The sequence below is a fragment of the Pristiophorus japonicus genome, chromosome 8, assembly GCF_044704955.1.
Source record: "Pristiophorus japonicus isolate sPriJap1 chromosome 8, sPriJap1.hap1, whole genome shotgun sequence".
NCBI classification, from domain to species: Eukaryota; Metazoa; Chordata; class Chondrichthyes; family Pristiophoridae; genus Pristiophorus; species Pristiophorus japonicus.
In genome coordinates, this window is record NC_091984.1 from 139,862 (window position 1) to 157,111 (window position 17,250).

Here is a 17,250-nt window from a genome sequence, read left to right on the forward strand (position 1 = left end):
GGCTCTAAGAGGGTGCTTAACCCCGGTAGGAAGTTACAAAAATAGTTGGAGGAGTCCCAGGAACGACCACAGCTCCGTGACGTTCTGTGGCCTGGGCACGTTCCTGATAGCCTCTGTCTTGGCGTCTGTGGGCCGAATGCCGTCCGCCGCGATCTTTCTCCCCAAAAGCTCCACTTCTGTTGCCATGAAGACGCATTTCGACCTCTTCAGCTGCAGCCCTACGCGATCCAGTCGCTGGAGGACCTCCTCCAGGTTTAGTAGGTGCTCGACAGTGTCCCAACCCGTGACCAATATGTCATCCTGAAAGACCGTGTGTGGTACTGACTTGAGTAGGCTCTCTATGTTTCTCTGGAAGATCGCTGCAGCCGACCGAATTCCAAACGGGCATCTGTTGTAGATGAACAGTCCCTTGTGCGCATTGATGCAGGTGAGGCCCTTCGAAGATTCCTCCAGCTCCTGCGTCATGTAGGCCGAAGTCAAGTCGAGCTTGGTGAACGTCTTGCCTCCTGTCAGCGTTGCAAATAGGTCATCTGCCTTAGGTAGCGGGTATTGGTCCTGTAGCGAGAAACGATTAATAGTTACTTTATAATCGCCGCAAATCCTGACCGTGCCATCACTTTTGAGTACTGGGACAATCGGGCTGGCCCACTCGCTGAATTCCACTGGGGAGATGATGCCTTCGCATTGCAGCCTGTCCAGCTCGATTTCCACTCTCTCCCTCATCATGTGAGGTACTGCTCACGCCTTGTGGTGAATGGGTCGTGCCTCTGGAACCAAGTGGATCCGCCAATGCCTGGCTCAAAAAGGGAAGGAAATTTGTTAAGAACTTGGGTACATGAGGCCTCATCGACATGTGATAACGCTCTGATATCATCCCAGTTCCAGCTCCTTCCAAGCAGTGTGGGGCCATCGCCCAGGACAATCCAGAGTGGCAGTTCGTGCACCGTGCCCTCGTAGGTGACCTTGACCATGGCGCTGTCCGGGACAGTGATAAGCTCTTTGGTGTACGTTCTCAGTTTCGTGTGGATGGGGTTCAGGGCTGGTCTGAATGTCTTGTTGCACCACAGTCTCTCAAACATCCTTTTACTCATGATGGATTGGCTAGCGCCAGTGTCCAGTTCCATGGCTACGGGTAGGCCATTCAATTTTATGTTTAGCATTATAGGTGGACATTTCATCGAAACTGTGCACCCCGTGTACTTCAGCATCTGCCTCCTCTCTCTGAGGCTTGAAATTGCTTTGATCCACCATGGACCGATCTTCCTCTACCAAGTGGTGGTGAGCAGGTTTTGCAGAGCTTGCAGCTCATTTGCAAGCTCGTTGGAGGTGCCCCATTGTTCCACAGCTCTTGCAAACATACCCTTTGAAGCGGCATGAATAGAATGAATGGAAGCCTCCACAACGCCAAGGTGTGAATTGCCTTGCATTCATCCTTTGTTGGGGACTCTGAGTCACCTGGGTCACCTGAGGCCTGCTGGCAGTTGCAGACTCGTGGGTTCTGCTCTGTACATTTCTGCTCGCAAACACAGTTCCAGTTAATTTATGAACATTGCTAGCACTTGTGTGCTGAGAGATTTGTTTGGTGTTATCACTGGTGGACATAAACGCCTGTGCTATCGCAATGGCCTTACTGAGGGTCGGTGTCTCTACAGTCAAAAGTTTTCGTAGGATGGTCTCGTGGCCAATGCCCAGTATAAAAAAGTCTGAGCATTTGCTCCAGGTAGCCATCAAACTCACATTGTCCTGCAAGTCGCCTTAACTCGGCGACGTAGCTCGCCACTTCCTGACCTTCAGATCGCTGGCACGTGTAGAACCGATACTTCGACATCAGCACGCTCTCCCTCGGGTTAAGATGCTCCCGAACCAGTGTACACAACTCCTCATACGACTTATCTGTGGGTTTCACCGGAGCCAGAAGATTCTTCATGAGGCTGTAGGTCGGTGCCCCGCAGACCGTGAGGAGGACTGTGAGCAATGCTTTCTTCTCCGTCCAGCTCGTTGGCTACAAAGTACTGGTCTAGCTGTTCGACATAGGCTTCCCAGTCCTCACCCTCCGAGAACTTCTCCAGGATGCCCAGTTTGTTGCATCTTTGCGTTGGATTCGTATACTCGTCGTCAGTTATTGTGTTCCTAACACAGATGAGGCTGCACACAGGGAAGTTAAAGTAACAGTGACCTCAGTCTTTATTAAGACACTCCAGAGTGAGGAACAGGCCTTAGGGGCTGACTTATATACAGTTCGCCCAAGGGATGCTGGGATCCCTTGGGACTTCAGGGGATGAACTCCCTGGTGGCGGAACATGGGACTGCATGCTTTACAACCAAAACTGCACGCAGTATTCCAGGTGTGACCTCACCAATACCTCGTATCACTCTAGCAAGACTTCCCTGCTTTTATACTCCATTCCTTTGCAATAAAGGCCATGATACCATTGGCCTTCCTGATCACTTGCTGTACCTACATACTATCCTTTTGTGTTTCATGCACAAGTACTCCCAGGTCCCGCTGTACTGCGGCACTTTGCAATCTTTCTCCAGTTAAATAATAACTTGCTCTTTGATTTTTTTCTGCCAAAGTGCATGACCTCACACTTTCCAATATTATACTCCATCTGCCAAATTTTTGCCCACTCACTTAGCCTGTCTATGTCCTTTTGCAGATTTTTGTGTCCACCTCACACATTGCTTTTCCTCCGATCTTTGTATCGTCAGCAAACTTGGCTACATTACACTCGGTCCCTTTTTCCAAGTCGTTAACATAGATTTTAAATAGTTGGCCCATGCTTTAGTACGCCTCAGTAAATACGGCCATGACGACCTACCGAGGACGATGCTATGGTCAGAACACACATGACATTCAACTCAAAACATGAAGTCATCTCCTATTGGCAGAGTGTGGAAGGATAGTGGCTATAAGTAGAGTTTGGGAGTTTGGTGCCTTGTCCACCTGCCCTGTAAGCTGAAGGAGAATGTGGAGGGTTAAAAAGCTTTTCAAGGAAAGAAAAGTAAAATGTAACAAAAGCCTTTACCATTGAGTGTGGCTTTTGCCACAGCAGCTGAATGCAAGGACAGTTCCATGGGCAGACCCAGACATGTCGGTACAACGCGCCTCAGCTCAGCAGTCAGTAGCGACGCGGAAGGCCGTAACTCAAGCGGTTTTTGGAGTCGGTTTACAAGTTTTCTCAATGTACTGTGTTTATCATGTACACCAGTGACTGACTGTGAAGAAAAAATGCAGCAATTGATATATGACCACAATATGCCAGGCAAAATTTCCCTCTGATCAGCTCAGTCGAATGCATTTTTTAAAAATAAAACAAGTCATGTATCTGCAATAGTGCACTCTTACCTGAATGGCTTTGTAAATTTCATCCTTTCTGAATTCAACAAAAGCTATCTCCTGACCAAATAGCTTCATGTATGCTGAAGCTAGAGGTGTTTTTTCTGGCAAGGATTTCCCATCTGGAAACTGAAGAAGAAAGATGTATTTTGTATGAATACACAGTCCACAAGACATTAGTATAACATGACAGAGCCAACACCTGCCAATCCTGCTTACATTTATTCCACCCCTGGACCCATCTTTTGCATCTTTATTGTCCAATTACCATCCCCTTTTGCCTCACACCATCATCCCTTTTGTTATTTAATCACTGCTGTCTTCCACCGTCACACACCTTCCCTTTCGTTCGTTCCTCTCCACCCTCCCCTTTCCCTGCCTCCGAACTTGCTTAAAACCCACCTCTAACTTTTTCCAGTTCGGACAAAAGGTCAGCGCCCTCAAACGTTAACTGTTTCTCTCTCCACAGATGCTGCCTGACTGCCGATGTGTTTTCCAGGCTTTAGTGCCAGGGCTAACTTGGTCTTACCTTATTTAAAATGCGTTGAATTTGTTTCATGTCAGGAGCTCCCCTGACTGATGCACGACTTTTTGTCATGACCTCCTGGATACCTTCCATTCGTAAACCAACCTTTGTAGAGTAAAAAAAAAAATTTATTTTTAAGAAACTATTTGAGTAAATCACACGTACAAGATAAACCCATGGAGAAGACAGAAGTTTCCCGACAGGTAGAATCTCACCAGCTGAGTGGGGCATTACCTCTACAAGATCGGCGGAAACGCCCAAGGTGTAACCGGTGAGCTTAGCTGCTACTACTGTTGGGATGGGGCTGCCAGCATTATTCATCAGAACGACTTTAGCAAATGCTCCTGCCATCAGATTATCTACATCGTAAAGATCAACAGCGAGTCAAATGGTTGCTCTAATGCGTTAGAAAGAAGAAATTATAATTACACCAACAACTTGCATTTATCTAGTGCCTTTAACATAGTAAAGTGTCCCAAGGCGCTTCACAAGGGCGTTTTCAGAAGAAATTTGGCACCGACAACGAGACAGGCAAACAAAAGCTTGGCCAAAGTGGTAGTTCTGAAGGAGCAACTTAAAGGAGGAGAGAGGGAGAGAGGCGGAGAGGTTTTTGAGAGGGAATTCCAGAACTTACGGCCCAGGTAGCTAAAGGCATGGCTGTCAGAATTAGAGCAGCGCAGAGATCTCGGCGGTTGGGTGCGGGGGGGGGGTTGCAGGGCTGGAGGGCATTACTGAGATAGGGAGGGGTGAGGCCATGGAGGGATTTGAAAACAAGCATGAAAATTTTTAAATTATTGACATTCTAATGTTTTGGCCAGGCAAAGAACATTGATCCATCTACACTACCAATCCAAATTATCCATCAACCTCCTTACCATGTTTCTGGATCCCAGTCGGAAATCGCTCAATTGCTTTGTAAAATCTTGTCATGGTTTTCCATTTTACCACCACTACTGGTAATCTACTGCACAGTTCTATTAATCCCTTACTAAAACAAAGTTGGCAAATTTCCTGTTTACTTTTGACACCCTAACTTGAGAATGTGTCTGTTAATCCTACACTCAACAGAATAATTGTCCTGGCTCCAACTCCTCCATACCATAAAAATCTTCGGAGTTCCTCCTCATTCTCCAGAGACTAAGTCCCAGGGTGGACAATCGTTTTCCATCGCTCACCAGTGCAAGTTCAGGCCTCAGCCCTCTGGAACTCCTCTAATAATTCCGCATAGAAATATAGAAATTTACAGCGCAGAAGGAGGCCATTCCGGCCCATTGTGTCCGCGCCAGTCGACAAAGAGCCACACGGCCCTCGGTCAGCAGCCCTGAAGGTTACATATAAACCTATGAACAACGAACAATGACGGAAAGGTAAAGAGCACCCAGGCTAACCAGTCCGCCCCACACAACTGCAACACCCCTTTATACTGAAACATTCAAGACTCCACCCCAACCAGAGCCATGTGATCCCCTGGGAGGGGCAAAAAACCAAATAAAGACCCAGGCCAATTTAGGGAAAAAAAATCTGGGAAAATTCCTCTCCGACCCATCCAAGCGATCGATACTAGTCTAGGAGATCACCCTGGCCGTATTAGATTCCCTGCAGTACTTACCATCGTATCTGCGCCAGTCAATAAGAGGTTATTCAGTCTTATCCAAATTACCAGCTCTAGTCTTGCGGGTTACTGCACTTTAAGTGCCCATCCAAGTAGCTTTTAAATGTGGTGAGGGTTTCTGCATCCACCGCTCTTCCAGGCAGTGAGTTCCAGACCCCCACAACCCTGTGTGTGAAGACCCCCCCCCTCAAATCCCCTCTAAACCTTCCACCAACCACCTTAAAACTATGCCCCCTTGTAATAGACCCCTCCAGCAATGGAAATAGACCCTTACTATCCACTATGTCCAGGCCCCTCAATATTTTGTACACCTCAATGAGGTCTCCTGTCAACCTCCTCTGTTCCAATGAGAACAAACCCAGCCTATCCAATCTGTCCTCATAACTACGATTCTCCATTCCAAGCAGCATCCTCGTAAATCACCTCTGCACCCTCTCCAGTGCAATCACGTCCTTCCTATAATATGGTGACCAGAACTGCACGCAATACACCAGCTGTGGCCTAACCAGAGTATTATACAATTTAAGCATAACCTCCCTGCTCTTATATTCTATGCCTCGGCCAATAAAGGCAAGCATTCCGTATGCCTTCTTAACCACCTTATCCACCTGTCCGGCTACTTTCAGGGATCTGTGGACAAGCACTCCAAGGTCCCTTTGTTCATTTACACTTAAGTGGCCTATCGCTTAATGTGTATACCCTTTCCTCCCCAAGTGCATCACCTCACACGTCTCTGAATTAAATTCCATTTGCCACTGCTCTGCCCACCTGACCAGTAGATTGATATCCTCCTGCAGCCCATGACTTTCCTCGTCATTATCAACCACACAGCCAATTTTAGTGTCGTCTGCAAACTTCTTAATCATACTCCCTATATTCAAATCTCATCATCACGGGCAGTCCCTCGAACGAGGATGACTTGCTTCCACATGAGTTCACAGGTGTTTCGATGAAGGACCCGATGTTCGGTCCTGAACTCCAATTGAGGGGGTGGAAGATGCCTGTGCGTGGATTTTTTTCATGTGGGGTGGCCGTTGCACACCAGCCACCACACGGGCTTGACAGAGCTAGGTCTTTATCCAAATCAAGATCATTGATGTATACCACAAGCAGCAATGGACCCAGTACTGAGCCCTGTGGAACCCCACTGGAAACATCCTTCCAGTCACAAAAACACCCATCAATTATAAGCCTTTGCTTCCTACCTCTAAGCCAATTTTGGATTGAATTCCATTTGATGGACTTTTTTTTTATACTCAGGATGGTTGAAAATCAGAAGTGTGGTATAAACAGTATTAAAAAGGAGGGATGAAAACATACAGCAATTCAGACAGTGCCGAAGAGAGAAGATGGATAAACATTTCAGATCCAACCTGCACCTAAAGTGAAGCAGTTTGCCTATTTTTAGCTTGGTATTGGCTCTTCTGATTTGGCTACAGTACACAAGGAGTTAAAGACCAGCCTCCTGCACAAAAGCCAACCCAGCCTATAGATACAATGGTGAGATTGCTAATTGGCTATGACCAAACTTGTTTGACGGAGGAACCAATCCACACATTTCGGACATAAACTCGTCGCGTGATTGGTTGAGGTATCCGGTCAATTGGCTGCCCCTTTTGAATTTAGGAGTCATTTCCAATAAGCACCAATAACTCTTTTGGCTTATTTATTAGCCCTGAGCCATTCAGAAATCTTTACGTTTTGTGTGGGAGCTACAAAGAGAAATTTTCAAAGAAAACCACAAAAGAAAAGTTAAGCAGATTCTTCTATAATAAAATAAAATAACTACATAAAGATAAAGTTATTTGATCATTTAACTTGAGGTATTGGAAATAATTTGTTTCAGCATTTAAACAAATCCTCTTAGCGTTAAACTGTGATTGTCAAATATGAGGAGGAATCCTGTGGAGATATGGAATGAATCCTCCCATAATATAAAAGATTCTCTGTTCTTTATCCAGGGCATGCTCTCAAAACCGCTCAGCATACATCAGGGTCAGTGCAGATAGGCACAAGGTGATTGACAGTTCAGTCTCATCAATGAGAGTAATTAAGACTCACCTATGATTGTAATCTGATGATGATAGAAGTGTTCAAAATTATGAAAGGATGGGACAACGTAGATAGAAACAGACTGTTTGCAGTAGTCGAGGGGTCAAGAGTGAGGGGCTAGAGGTAGAATATTTAATGTAAGCGATTTGGAACAGAAAACGGGTGAGGCATCTTTACACAGAGAATCTTGAGGCTGTGGAATTCGTGATTGAGGAAGGAACTATGTCATCATTAAGATGAGGTTTGATAGGTGGCGGAAGGTAAAGGGGTGCAAGGAATCTGGGAGTGGGTGGTGGGGGGGGGGGTGTAAATGTGAGCACAACTATTACTTGTGTGGAGGCTAAGTGCTGACATGGACTGGTTGGGCTAAATGGTTTGTTTCTGGTGCTGTGACTTCTGTATTTTTATGTAATCTAAAATATGGAAGCTGAAATATCTTGGAGTAACAAAACTCTTGATAACTTTTTAGGCCCCTGTATTCAGTTTAATATTAAGCAGTAGGTTACTTTAGTGTAGATGAACAAAGGGACCTTGGAGTGCTTGTCCACAGATCCCTGAAAGTAGCAGGCCAGGTGGATAAAGTGGTTAAGAAGGCATATGGAATGCTTGCCTTTATTGGCCGAGGCATAGAATATAAGAGCAGGGAGGTTATGCTTAAATTGTATAATACTCTGGTTAGGCCACAGCTGGAGTACTGCGTGCAGTTCTGGTCGCCGTATTATAGGAAGGATGTGATTGCACTAGAGAGGGTGCAGAGGAGATTTACTAGGATGCTGCTTGGATTGGAGAATCTTAGTTATGAGGACAGATTGGATAGGCTGGGTTTGTTCTCATTGGAACAGAGGAGGTTGAGAGGAGACCTCATTGAGGTGTACAAAATATTGAGGGACTTGGACATAGTGGATAATAAGGGTCTATTACGAGGGGCATAGTTTTAAGGTAGTAGGTGGAAGGTTTAGAGGGGATTTGAGGGGGGGCTTCTTTACACAGAGGGTTGTGGGGATCTGGAACTCGCTGCCTGGAAGAGTGGTGGATGCAGAAACCCTCACCACTTTTAAGAGATGGTTGGATGGGCACTTAAAGTGCAGTAACCTGCAGGGTTACAGACCTAGAGCTGGTAATTGGGATTAGACTGGATGACCTTTTGTTGGACGGAGCAGATACTGCAGGGAATAGAATACGGCCAGGGTGATCTCCTGGACTCGTGTCGATCGCCTGGATGGGTCGGAGAGGAATTTTCCCAGATTTTTCCCTCCCTAAATTGGCCTGTGTTTTTATCTGGTTTTTGCCTCTCCCAGGAGATCACATGGCTCCGGTTGGGGTTGAGTGTAGAATGTTTCAGTGTAAGGGGTGTCGCAGTTGTGTGAGGCGGACTGGTTGGGCTGGGTGCTCTTTGCCTTTCCGTCATTGTTCATAGGTTTATATGTAACCTTCAGGGCTGCTGACCGAGGGCCGTGCGGCTCTTTGTCGGCCGGCACAGACACGATGGGCCGAAATGGCCTCCTTATGTGCTGTAAATTTCTATGTTTCTATATTCTTTTAATATTTTCTCCTGACCAGACCTTTCCTTTAAAAAGGCTGTTCTATTAAATTTGTAACTGTTTCAATGGGCGAGATAACGCTTTCTTTTAGCGGTTTAGAAACACACTTACGGATGAATAGGTCAGGTTGAAAAACCTGGCTGAATCGGAAACCAAGTCTGTCAAATTTGGGACCCAAGAGTTTTGCAGCGATGTTGCAGCCTGCAGACCTGTAAAAAACAGCAGTTGCATCACGACCATAAAAGTATCACGCTCAGTAATCTGCGAATGACGTGCAATTCCTACATTGGGAAGTGTATGTACTTACAGGGAACGGAGAGATGGGATCGAACTTCTCGCCAGAGATCGGAACTGGGAATAGGCAAAACTTGCCACTTGCAAACTGGTCTCCTTCAACAGAGAACTAGCGAGGACCAACAATGAATTCACAGGTGGCTTGGTGCACAGAAATATTGCACAAGCAGACATTCGTAATTCAGGATGATTCTTTTGATTCATGAATAACTGTATAGTGATGGCTTGTACCTGTATCAAAAGAAAGAAATAGCCATTAAACCACCAGAATGCTCTACATAAGAAATAGGAGCAGGAGTCGGCCATACGGCCCCTCGAGCCTGCTCCGCCATTTAATACGATCATGGCCGATCCGATCATGGACTCAGCTCCACTTCCCCGCCCATTCCCCATAACTTCTTATTTCTTTATAGGTTAAGAAACTGTCTATTTCTGTCTTAAATTTATTCAATGTCCCGGCTTCCACAGCTCTCTGAGGCAGTGAATTCCACAGATTTACAACCCTCAGAAGAAATTCCTCCTCATCTCAGTTTTAAATGGGCGGCCCCTTATTCTAAGACCATGCCCTCTAGTTCTAGTCTCCCCCATCAGTGGAAACATCCTCTCTGCATCCACCTTGTCAAGCCCCCTCATAATCTTATATGTTTCGATAAGATCACCTCTCATTCTTCTGAATTCCAATGAGTAGAGGCCTTCATGGTAGAGTATGTATGATGCTATAATTTTTGTTGTCTCATTTTGCGAAACTGATGTTTGATATTAACTTTGAAAATTTAGAAACATAGAAACATAGAAATTTACAGCACAGAAGGAGGCCATTCCGGCCCATCGTGTCCGCGCCGGCCGACAAAGAGCCACACGGCCCTCGGTCAGCAGCCCTGAAGGTTACATATAAACCGATGAACAATGTCAGAAAGGCAAAGAGCACCCAGCCCAACCAGTCCGCCTCACACAACTGCGACACCCCTTATACTGAAACATTCTACACTCAACCCCAACCGGAGCCATGTGATCTCCTGGGAGAGGCAAAAACCAGATAAAAACACAGGCCAATTTAGGGAGAAAAAAATCTGGGAAAATTCCTCTCCGACCCATCCAGGCGATCGACACGAGTCCAGGAGGTCACCCTGGCCGTATTCTATTCCCTGCAGTACTTACTGTTATATCTGCACCGTCCAACAAAAGGTCATCCAGTCTAATCCCAATTACCAAAATTTACTATGCATAGTAAACAAAATATATCAAATAAAATAATTTAAAAAAAACCTGGAAATCTGAAATTAAATACAACATGTTGTAAAATACAGAACAAGTCAAACAGCTACTGTGAGAGAAAAAAAACTGTTATGATTTTTTGGGTTTATACCCAGCATCAGGATTGAAGACAAAGATAAACAGGCATTTTATGAAGGTTGGAAAATATAAAGAGCAAAAGGGAGATGCAGCAATCACAGGGGTGTAAAGTCCTGTCCCCTCAGTACAGACTCACACGAGGCATGTAGTGAACTCAAGGTCACTCTGGACCTGCACCTTTATTTCCCAGCTCTAGAATGCTGCACTTGCCTGAGACCTGCCCTTATATACCTGTCTCTTGCAAGTGCACCCCTGGTGGTAAGGTATGCTGGTGGTTACAGGTCATATCTTATTACAGTCATGTATAGCATGTTAGGATACAGTTATATATAATAATGTAAGATACATGACATCACCCTCCCCCAAGGTCTTATTGTCTTTATAGGTTCAGTCTCTCAGGTGGTCTACGCTCTCGCGTGGAGCGTCTGAGTTGTGGTTCAGTTGTTTGCCTTGGTGTCTGTTTTTCTTTGGGTGTGGTTGCTGGTATCTCGCCTGGGCTGTCTGTTTCGATTGGTGTGATTGTTGTTGACTCGCCTGGGCTGTCTGTTGGGATTGCCCTTTCCTCAGGTTGTTCCCTCTGTCTGTCCACCAGGTGTGGTGCGAGTTCCACATTGTAGTCTGCCTCTGGTTCCGCAGTGTTGTTGGTAAATCTGCTTTTGACTTGGTCTACGTGCCTCTGGCAGGTTTTGCCATTGTCCATTTGTACTACCAGTAGCCTGTTTCCTTCCTTGCCTGTTACTGTCCCTGCAAGCCATTTGGGACCCCTGCCATAGTTTAGTACAAACACTTTGTCCCCTATCTCATTCCATCTCCCCCTCGAATTTCTGTCATGGTACTCAGTCAGCTTACGGTGCTTTGCCTCAACGATTTCGTGCATGTCTGGGAGGATTAATGAGAGCCTTGTTTTTAAAGTCCTTTTCATCAACAGTTACACGGGGGGGATCCCAGTCAATGAGTGCGGACGAGATCTGTATGCCAGCAGCAGTCGCGACAGACGACCCTGCAGCGTGGGACCTTGGATTTTAAGCATGCCTTGTTTAATGATTTGCACTGCTCTCTCCGCCTGGCCGTTGGAGGCCGGCTTGAATGGTGCCATCTTGACGTGATTTATGCCGTGGTCAATTATAAAGTCTTGGAATTCTGCGCTGGTGAAGCACGGACCATTGTCACTGACCAATATGTCAGGGATTCCGTGCGTTGCAAACATGGTTGCGAGGCTCTCCACAGTGGTGGAGGTTTTGCTCGAGTTTAAAATGGTGCATTCGATCCACTTTGAAAATGCATCTACAACTACGAGGAACATTTTGCCCATGAATGGGCCCGCATAGTCTACGTGCACCCGCGACCACGGTTTGGTAGGCCAGGGGCTCAGTGGAGCCTCCCTGGGGGCATTGCTGAGTTGAGCACAAATGGTGCACCTTCGGACGCAGAGCTCCAAGTCCGCGTCAATACCAGGCCACGAGACGTGGGATCTGGCTATGGCCTTCATGAGAACGATCCCCGGGTGCTCGCGGTGGAGCTCCTGGACAAATGCCTCCCTGCCTCACAGAGGCATGACTACTCGGCTGCCCCACGTCAGGCAGTCTGCTTATAGTGATAGCTCATGCATGCGCCTGTAAAGGGTTTTAATTCCTCGGGGCAGGCATCGCGAGCCTCTGCCCAGTCATCGGTTAGGACACATCTTTTTACTAAGGATAACGTGGGGTCGCTGGCCATCCAGGCTCTGATTTGGCGAGCCATCATGGGCGAACCTGTGGACTCAAAGGTATTGATTGCCATGACTATCTCAGTCCTGTTCATCAGATCCTTCCGTGGTCGCCAGGGGTAGCCTGCTGAGCACGTCGGCACAGTTGTCTGTGCCTTATGGTATAGTCGTAGCACGCCAGCATGAGTGCCCACCATTGAATTTGCGCCGAGGCGTTGGCGTTTATTGCCTTGCTCTCGGATAGGAGGGACGTGAGGGGCTTGTGGTCGGTTTCTAACGCGAACTTGGCCCCAAAAAGGTATTGGTGCAGTTTTTGACACCGTACACGCACGCGAGCGCCTCCTTCTCTATCATTCCGCACCTGCGCTCCGCCCGCGAAAGTGACCTGGAGGCATAAGCTATGGGTTGTAATTTGCCCGCACCATTGACATGTTGCAAAACGCACCCGACCCCATACACTGACGCATCGCATGTGAGAACTAGCTTTTTACCTGGGTCAAAGAAAGTCAAAACACTGTTGGAACACAGAAGGTTGCGTGCCTTATTGAAGGCGCGTTCCTGGGTGTTCCCCCAAAACCAATCGCACCCCTTCCTGAGTAGCACGTGGAGAGGCTCCAGCAGCGTGCTTAAGTTCTGCATAAAGTTCCCAAAGTAATTGAGTAGCCCGAGAAAGGCGCGCAGTTCTGAGACATTCCGGGGCCTGGGTGCCAGGCGAACTGCTTCTGTTTTGGACTCTCTTGGGCGGATTCCATCAGCGGCAATCCTTCTGCCCAAAAATTCAACCTCGGGTGCGAGAAACAGGCACTTGGATTTCTTGACGAGTAGGCTTACCTGATCCAACCGCTTTAGTACTTCTTCCAAATTACGGAGATGGGAGTCAGTGTCCCTGCCAGTGATAAGTATGTCGTCTTGAAATACAACTGTCCCCGGGATGGACTTGAGCAGACTCTCCATGTTGCGCTGGAATATGGCAGCTGCCAACCTGATGCCGAATGGGCATCGATTGTACATGAAAAGGCCTCGATGTGTGTTGATGGTGGTGAGTAGCTTGGATTCCTTGGTCAATTCTTGCGTCATATACGCAGATGTGAGGTCTAGTTTTGAGAAAAGTTTACCTCCAGCCAATGTGACAAATAAGTCCTCCGCTCTGGGCAGCGGGTACTGGTCCTGTAGGGAGACTATGTATATGGTAGATTTGTAGTCCCCACAGATTCGTACGGATCCATCAGGCTTCATGACTGGGACGATGGGACTTGCCCAGTCGCTAAATTCCACAGGTGATATAATACCTTCCCGCAGAAGCCTGTCTAGTTCATGTTCAATCTTTTCCCTCATCACATAGGGTACAGCTCTGGCCTTGTGATGGACCGGTCTAGCATCCTGTGTGATGTAGATTTTGACTTTGGCCCCTTTGAAAGTGCCCACACCTGGCTGAAAGAGATGTTCAAATTGCTTTATATCTGTTGAGCATGGGGTCCATTCCTCTAATGACATGGCATGGACATCATCCCATTTCCAGTTTAGTTTTGCCAGCCAGCTTCTCCCCAGCAGTGCTGGGGGGTCTCCGGGGACAATCCACAGGGGAAGTCGGTTCACTGTCCCTTTGTGTGTGACAGAGAGCATGGCGCTGCCGAGGACTGGTACAATTTCTTTGGTATAGGTCCTTAGTTTGGTGTCGACCCTTGTGAGTTTTGATCTGTCTCTTTTATGCGGCCACAGTTGTTCAAATTGTTGAGCGCCCATGAGAGATTGACTCGCTCCCGTATCCAGCTCCATGTTGACAGATATCCCGTTGAGTAGGACCCTCATCATTATAGGAGGCATCCTGTTGTAGGAGCAGCGACCATTGATCGTGTTGGCCCGCTGTACATCCCGGGTGTCCCGGGTACTGTCCCCACCATCTTCTGGTCCGCTTTCCGACCCATCCGATTCGTATACCAGCTGAGCTGCCGTTTTTTTGCACATGCGAGCCAAATGCCCTGTATTTTCACAATTTCTGCAAACAGCCTGCTGAAATCGACATCCCCTTTGAGTGCCCACCCCCACACCTCCAGCACAGACCTGTTCTATTGTTCCCAAAGAATGAGCTGCGTCTGGCTGATCTCTCTTGAGCTTCTCTCAGTTTGTCGTTGATTGCTGACATTGTGGGTTGATGAGGTGTGAACGGCTGTTCCTGTGGCCCTTGATGGCTTCTGCCTGCTGTCGAGAGCCTGTTCTCCCGGTTTTGTCTGTGCGTGGGGGTAGCAGCTTGTTTAGTGCTGTGAACTTCTTGTTCCGATATTTCGTTAGTTGTCGTACCTGCATTGTAAATCAACCTCGTTTCTTCTTCCCCTACCAAGAATGTCTGTGCAACCAGTACTGCTGCCTCTAAGGTCAGGTTCTTGGTCTCCCATGAGTTTTTGGAATATGCCTGCGTGGCCTATTCCTTCAATGAAAAAGTCTCTCAGCATTTCTCTCCTCAGTTCATCAGAGAACTCACATAGATTAGCCAACCTCCGAAGTTCCGCCACGAAGTCGGGTATGCTCTGGCCCACACAGCGTCTGTAGTTGTAGAACCTGTGTCTGGCCATGTGTAGGCTGCTCGCTGGCTTCAGGTGGTCTCTTACCAGTGTGCTCAATTCTTCAAACGACTTGCTTGCTGGTTTCTCGGGTGCCAACAGATCCTTCATTAAAGCATGTTTTCGAGCCACAGCTGGTCAAGAGATGGGCTCTTCTCTTGTCTGCCTTATCGTCGCCTAACCAGTCTTTGGTTACAAAGCTTTGCTGGAGCCTTTCTATAAAGTCCTCCCAATTGTCTCCCGCATTGTACTTTTCATCTGATCCGTTGTTCGCCATTCTGTGGATTCTGTAATCCCGTAACTCGTCGCCACTGTAAAGTCCTGTCCCCTCAGTACAGATTCACATGAGGCATGTAGTGAAGTCAAGGTCACTCTGGACCTGCACCTTTATTTCACAGCTCTGGAATGCTGCACTTGCCTGAGACCTGTCCTTATATACCTGTCTCTTGCAAGTACACCCCTGGTGGTAAGGTATGCTGGTGGTCACAGGTCATATCTTATTACAGTCATGTATAGCATGTTAGGATACAGTTATATATAATAATGTAAGATACATGACAAGGGGGAGTTAGTGGGTTGTATGATCTGCAGACTCCCCAATAGAAACCAGTTAGATTATATAGTGAGTTCAAGAGAGGCTGAAAGGGTTAGGTGAGGATGAAAGGTAGCATAAATTTGATTTATATTTTCTTGTGTTTAGATGATGGGGAGGGGATCTAATTAAAGTGTTTAAAATGATAAAAAGGAGATACAGAAAAGCTATTTCATCTGGTGGGGGAATCAAGAACTAGGGGGCATAACCTTACAGTTAGAGCTTGAACATTCAGGAGTGAAATCAGGAAACACTTTTTCCACACAGACTAGCGGAAATGTGGAATTCTCTCCACGAAAGACTGTAGATTGGGTCAATTGGAGCTTTCAAGACAGAGGTTGTTCAGTAAAGGATATGGATCAAAGGCAGGTAAATGGAACTGAAGCACAGGTCAGCCACAATCTAACTGAATGGCGGGACTGGCCCGAGGGGCTGAATGGCCTACTCCTGCTCCTATGTTCCTGGATGTAAAAAGGATAATGGAATGAAAATAGTGGAGGCTGGAAAGACAAACAAAATAGGTGAGAAAGTGGAGAGAGAGAAAAAACAGCAAATTTCAAATGTATCCAGGTCTGAACTTGAAACGGAAAAGCTGCCAAAACGCAGCGAAGATAAAAAAAAAAAATAGGTGATCACCACAAACCCCAACCTCATTATTGTTATTTCTTAATTTGCGTGGAACTGCTGAACATTTTGCTGTACCTTTTCTGGGTCTTTCTTTGCAATGTTACGCAGCGCCATGATAGCATCCACTCGGATTTTCAGTGGGAGGCTGGCTGCCGCTCTTCCCAATCCGGGTAACAGTTTCACGATACTCTTGATGCTCGCTGGCTGCCCCGCGTTGCCGATCGCCTTGAGGCCGAGAACCATGTCCTCCTCATTGGTCTGAACAATAGCGTCAGCGAGCAAGTCATGGAGCGGCTGGAAGGAGAGAGCCTCGGTAAGAAATATGTGCAACACGCATCAACGCAGCACAGTCATGGCCGGTCAATGAGTCGCATCAGATCACCTTAAGTATATTGTCGGGGCACGTTGACTGCTCTGTACAGTATCTGAAAATCATGGAACCGTATCCTAGGTAGACAATCTGACGGAGAATGGAGGACTGTTGCACTTGAACAATACTGAATAGTTCCTGCAAAGAAAACAATCAAAGTTAGCTGCTACTTTTTAGAGCAATGGTGAGCATCAAAACATTTTTTTGGCCACCTGTTTTCTGAAAGAGGCAAGAATGGTAGCAGGGATGGGGGACTTCAATTACGTGTAGAGAAGCTGGGACTGTTCTCGTTAGAGCAGAGAAGGTAAAGAGGAGATGTAATACAGGTGTTCAAATTCACAGAGTTTTGAAAGAGTAAATGTTTCCAATGTCTGAAGGGTCGGTAACCAGAGGGACACAGATTTAAGGTGATTGGCAAAAGAACCAGAGGGGGAGATGGGAAGAATGTGTTTACGCAGCGAGTTGTTGTGATCGGGAGCGCGCTGCCTGAAAGGGCGGTGGGAGCAGATTCAATAGTAACTTTCAAACCGGGAATTGGAGAAATACTTGAAGGGGGAAAATTTGGCAGGGTTTTGAGAAAAGGTCAGGGGAGTGGGACTGATTGGTCTCCTTCTGTGCTAATATGATTCTGTGGGCTTGATTTTGGACTTTTTGGATTTCGGGCCGTTAATCACGGCTCA

At 46.9% G+C, this 17,250-nt stretch overlaps 1 protein-coding gene across 1 annotated transcript in view; it reads right to left on the reverse strand.

Annotated features, from left to right (window-relative positions):
• Positions 1–17,250, reverse strand: part of LOC139268358 (vitellogenin-like) — an 88,567-nt gene that overhangs the window by 38,644 nt on the left and 32,673 nt on the right. The window contains exons 12-19 of the mRNA XM_070886431.1: positions 16,583–16,708; positions 16,276–16,494; positions 9,379–9,596; positions 9,183–9,280; positions 4,101–4,225; positions 3,870–3,971; positions 3,350–3,469; positions 3,030–3,219 (exon numbers count right to left, since the gene is read on the reverse strand). Of these exons, the coding sequence (XP_070742532.1) occupies positions 3,030–3,219; positions 3,350–3,469; positions 3,870–3,971; positions 4,101–4,225; positions 9,183–9,280; positions 9,379–9,596; positions 16,276–16,494; positions 16,583–16,708 (1,198 nt within the window). The remainder of the gene's footprint in view (positions 1–3,029; positions 3,220–3,349; positions 3,470–3,869; positions 3,972–4,100; positions 4,226–9,182; positions 9,281–9,378; positions 9,597–16,275; positions 16,495–16,582; positions 16,709–17,250) is intronic.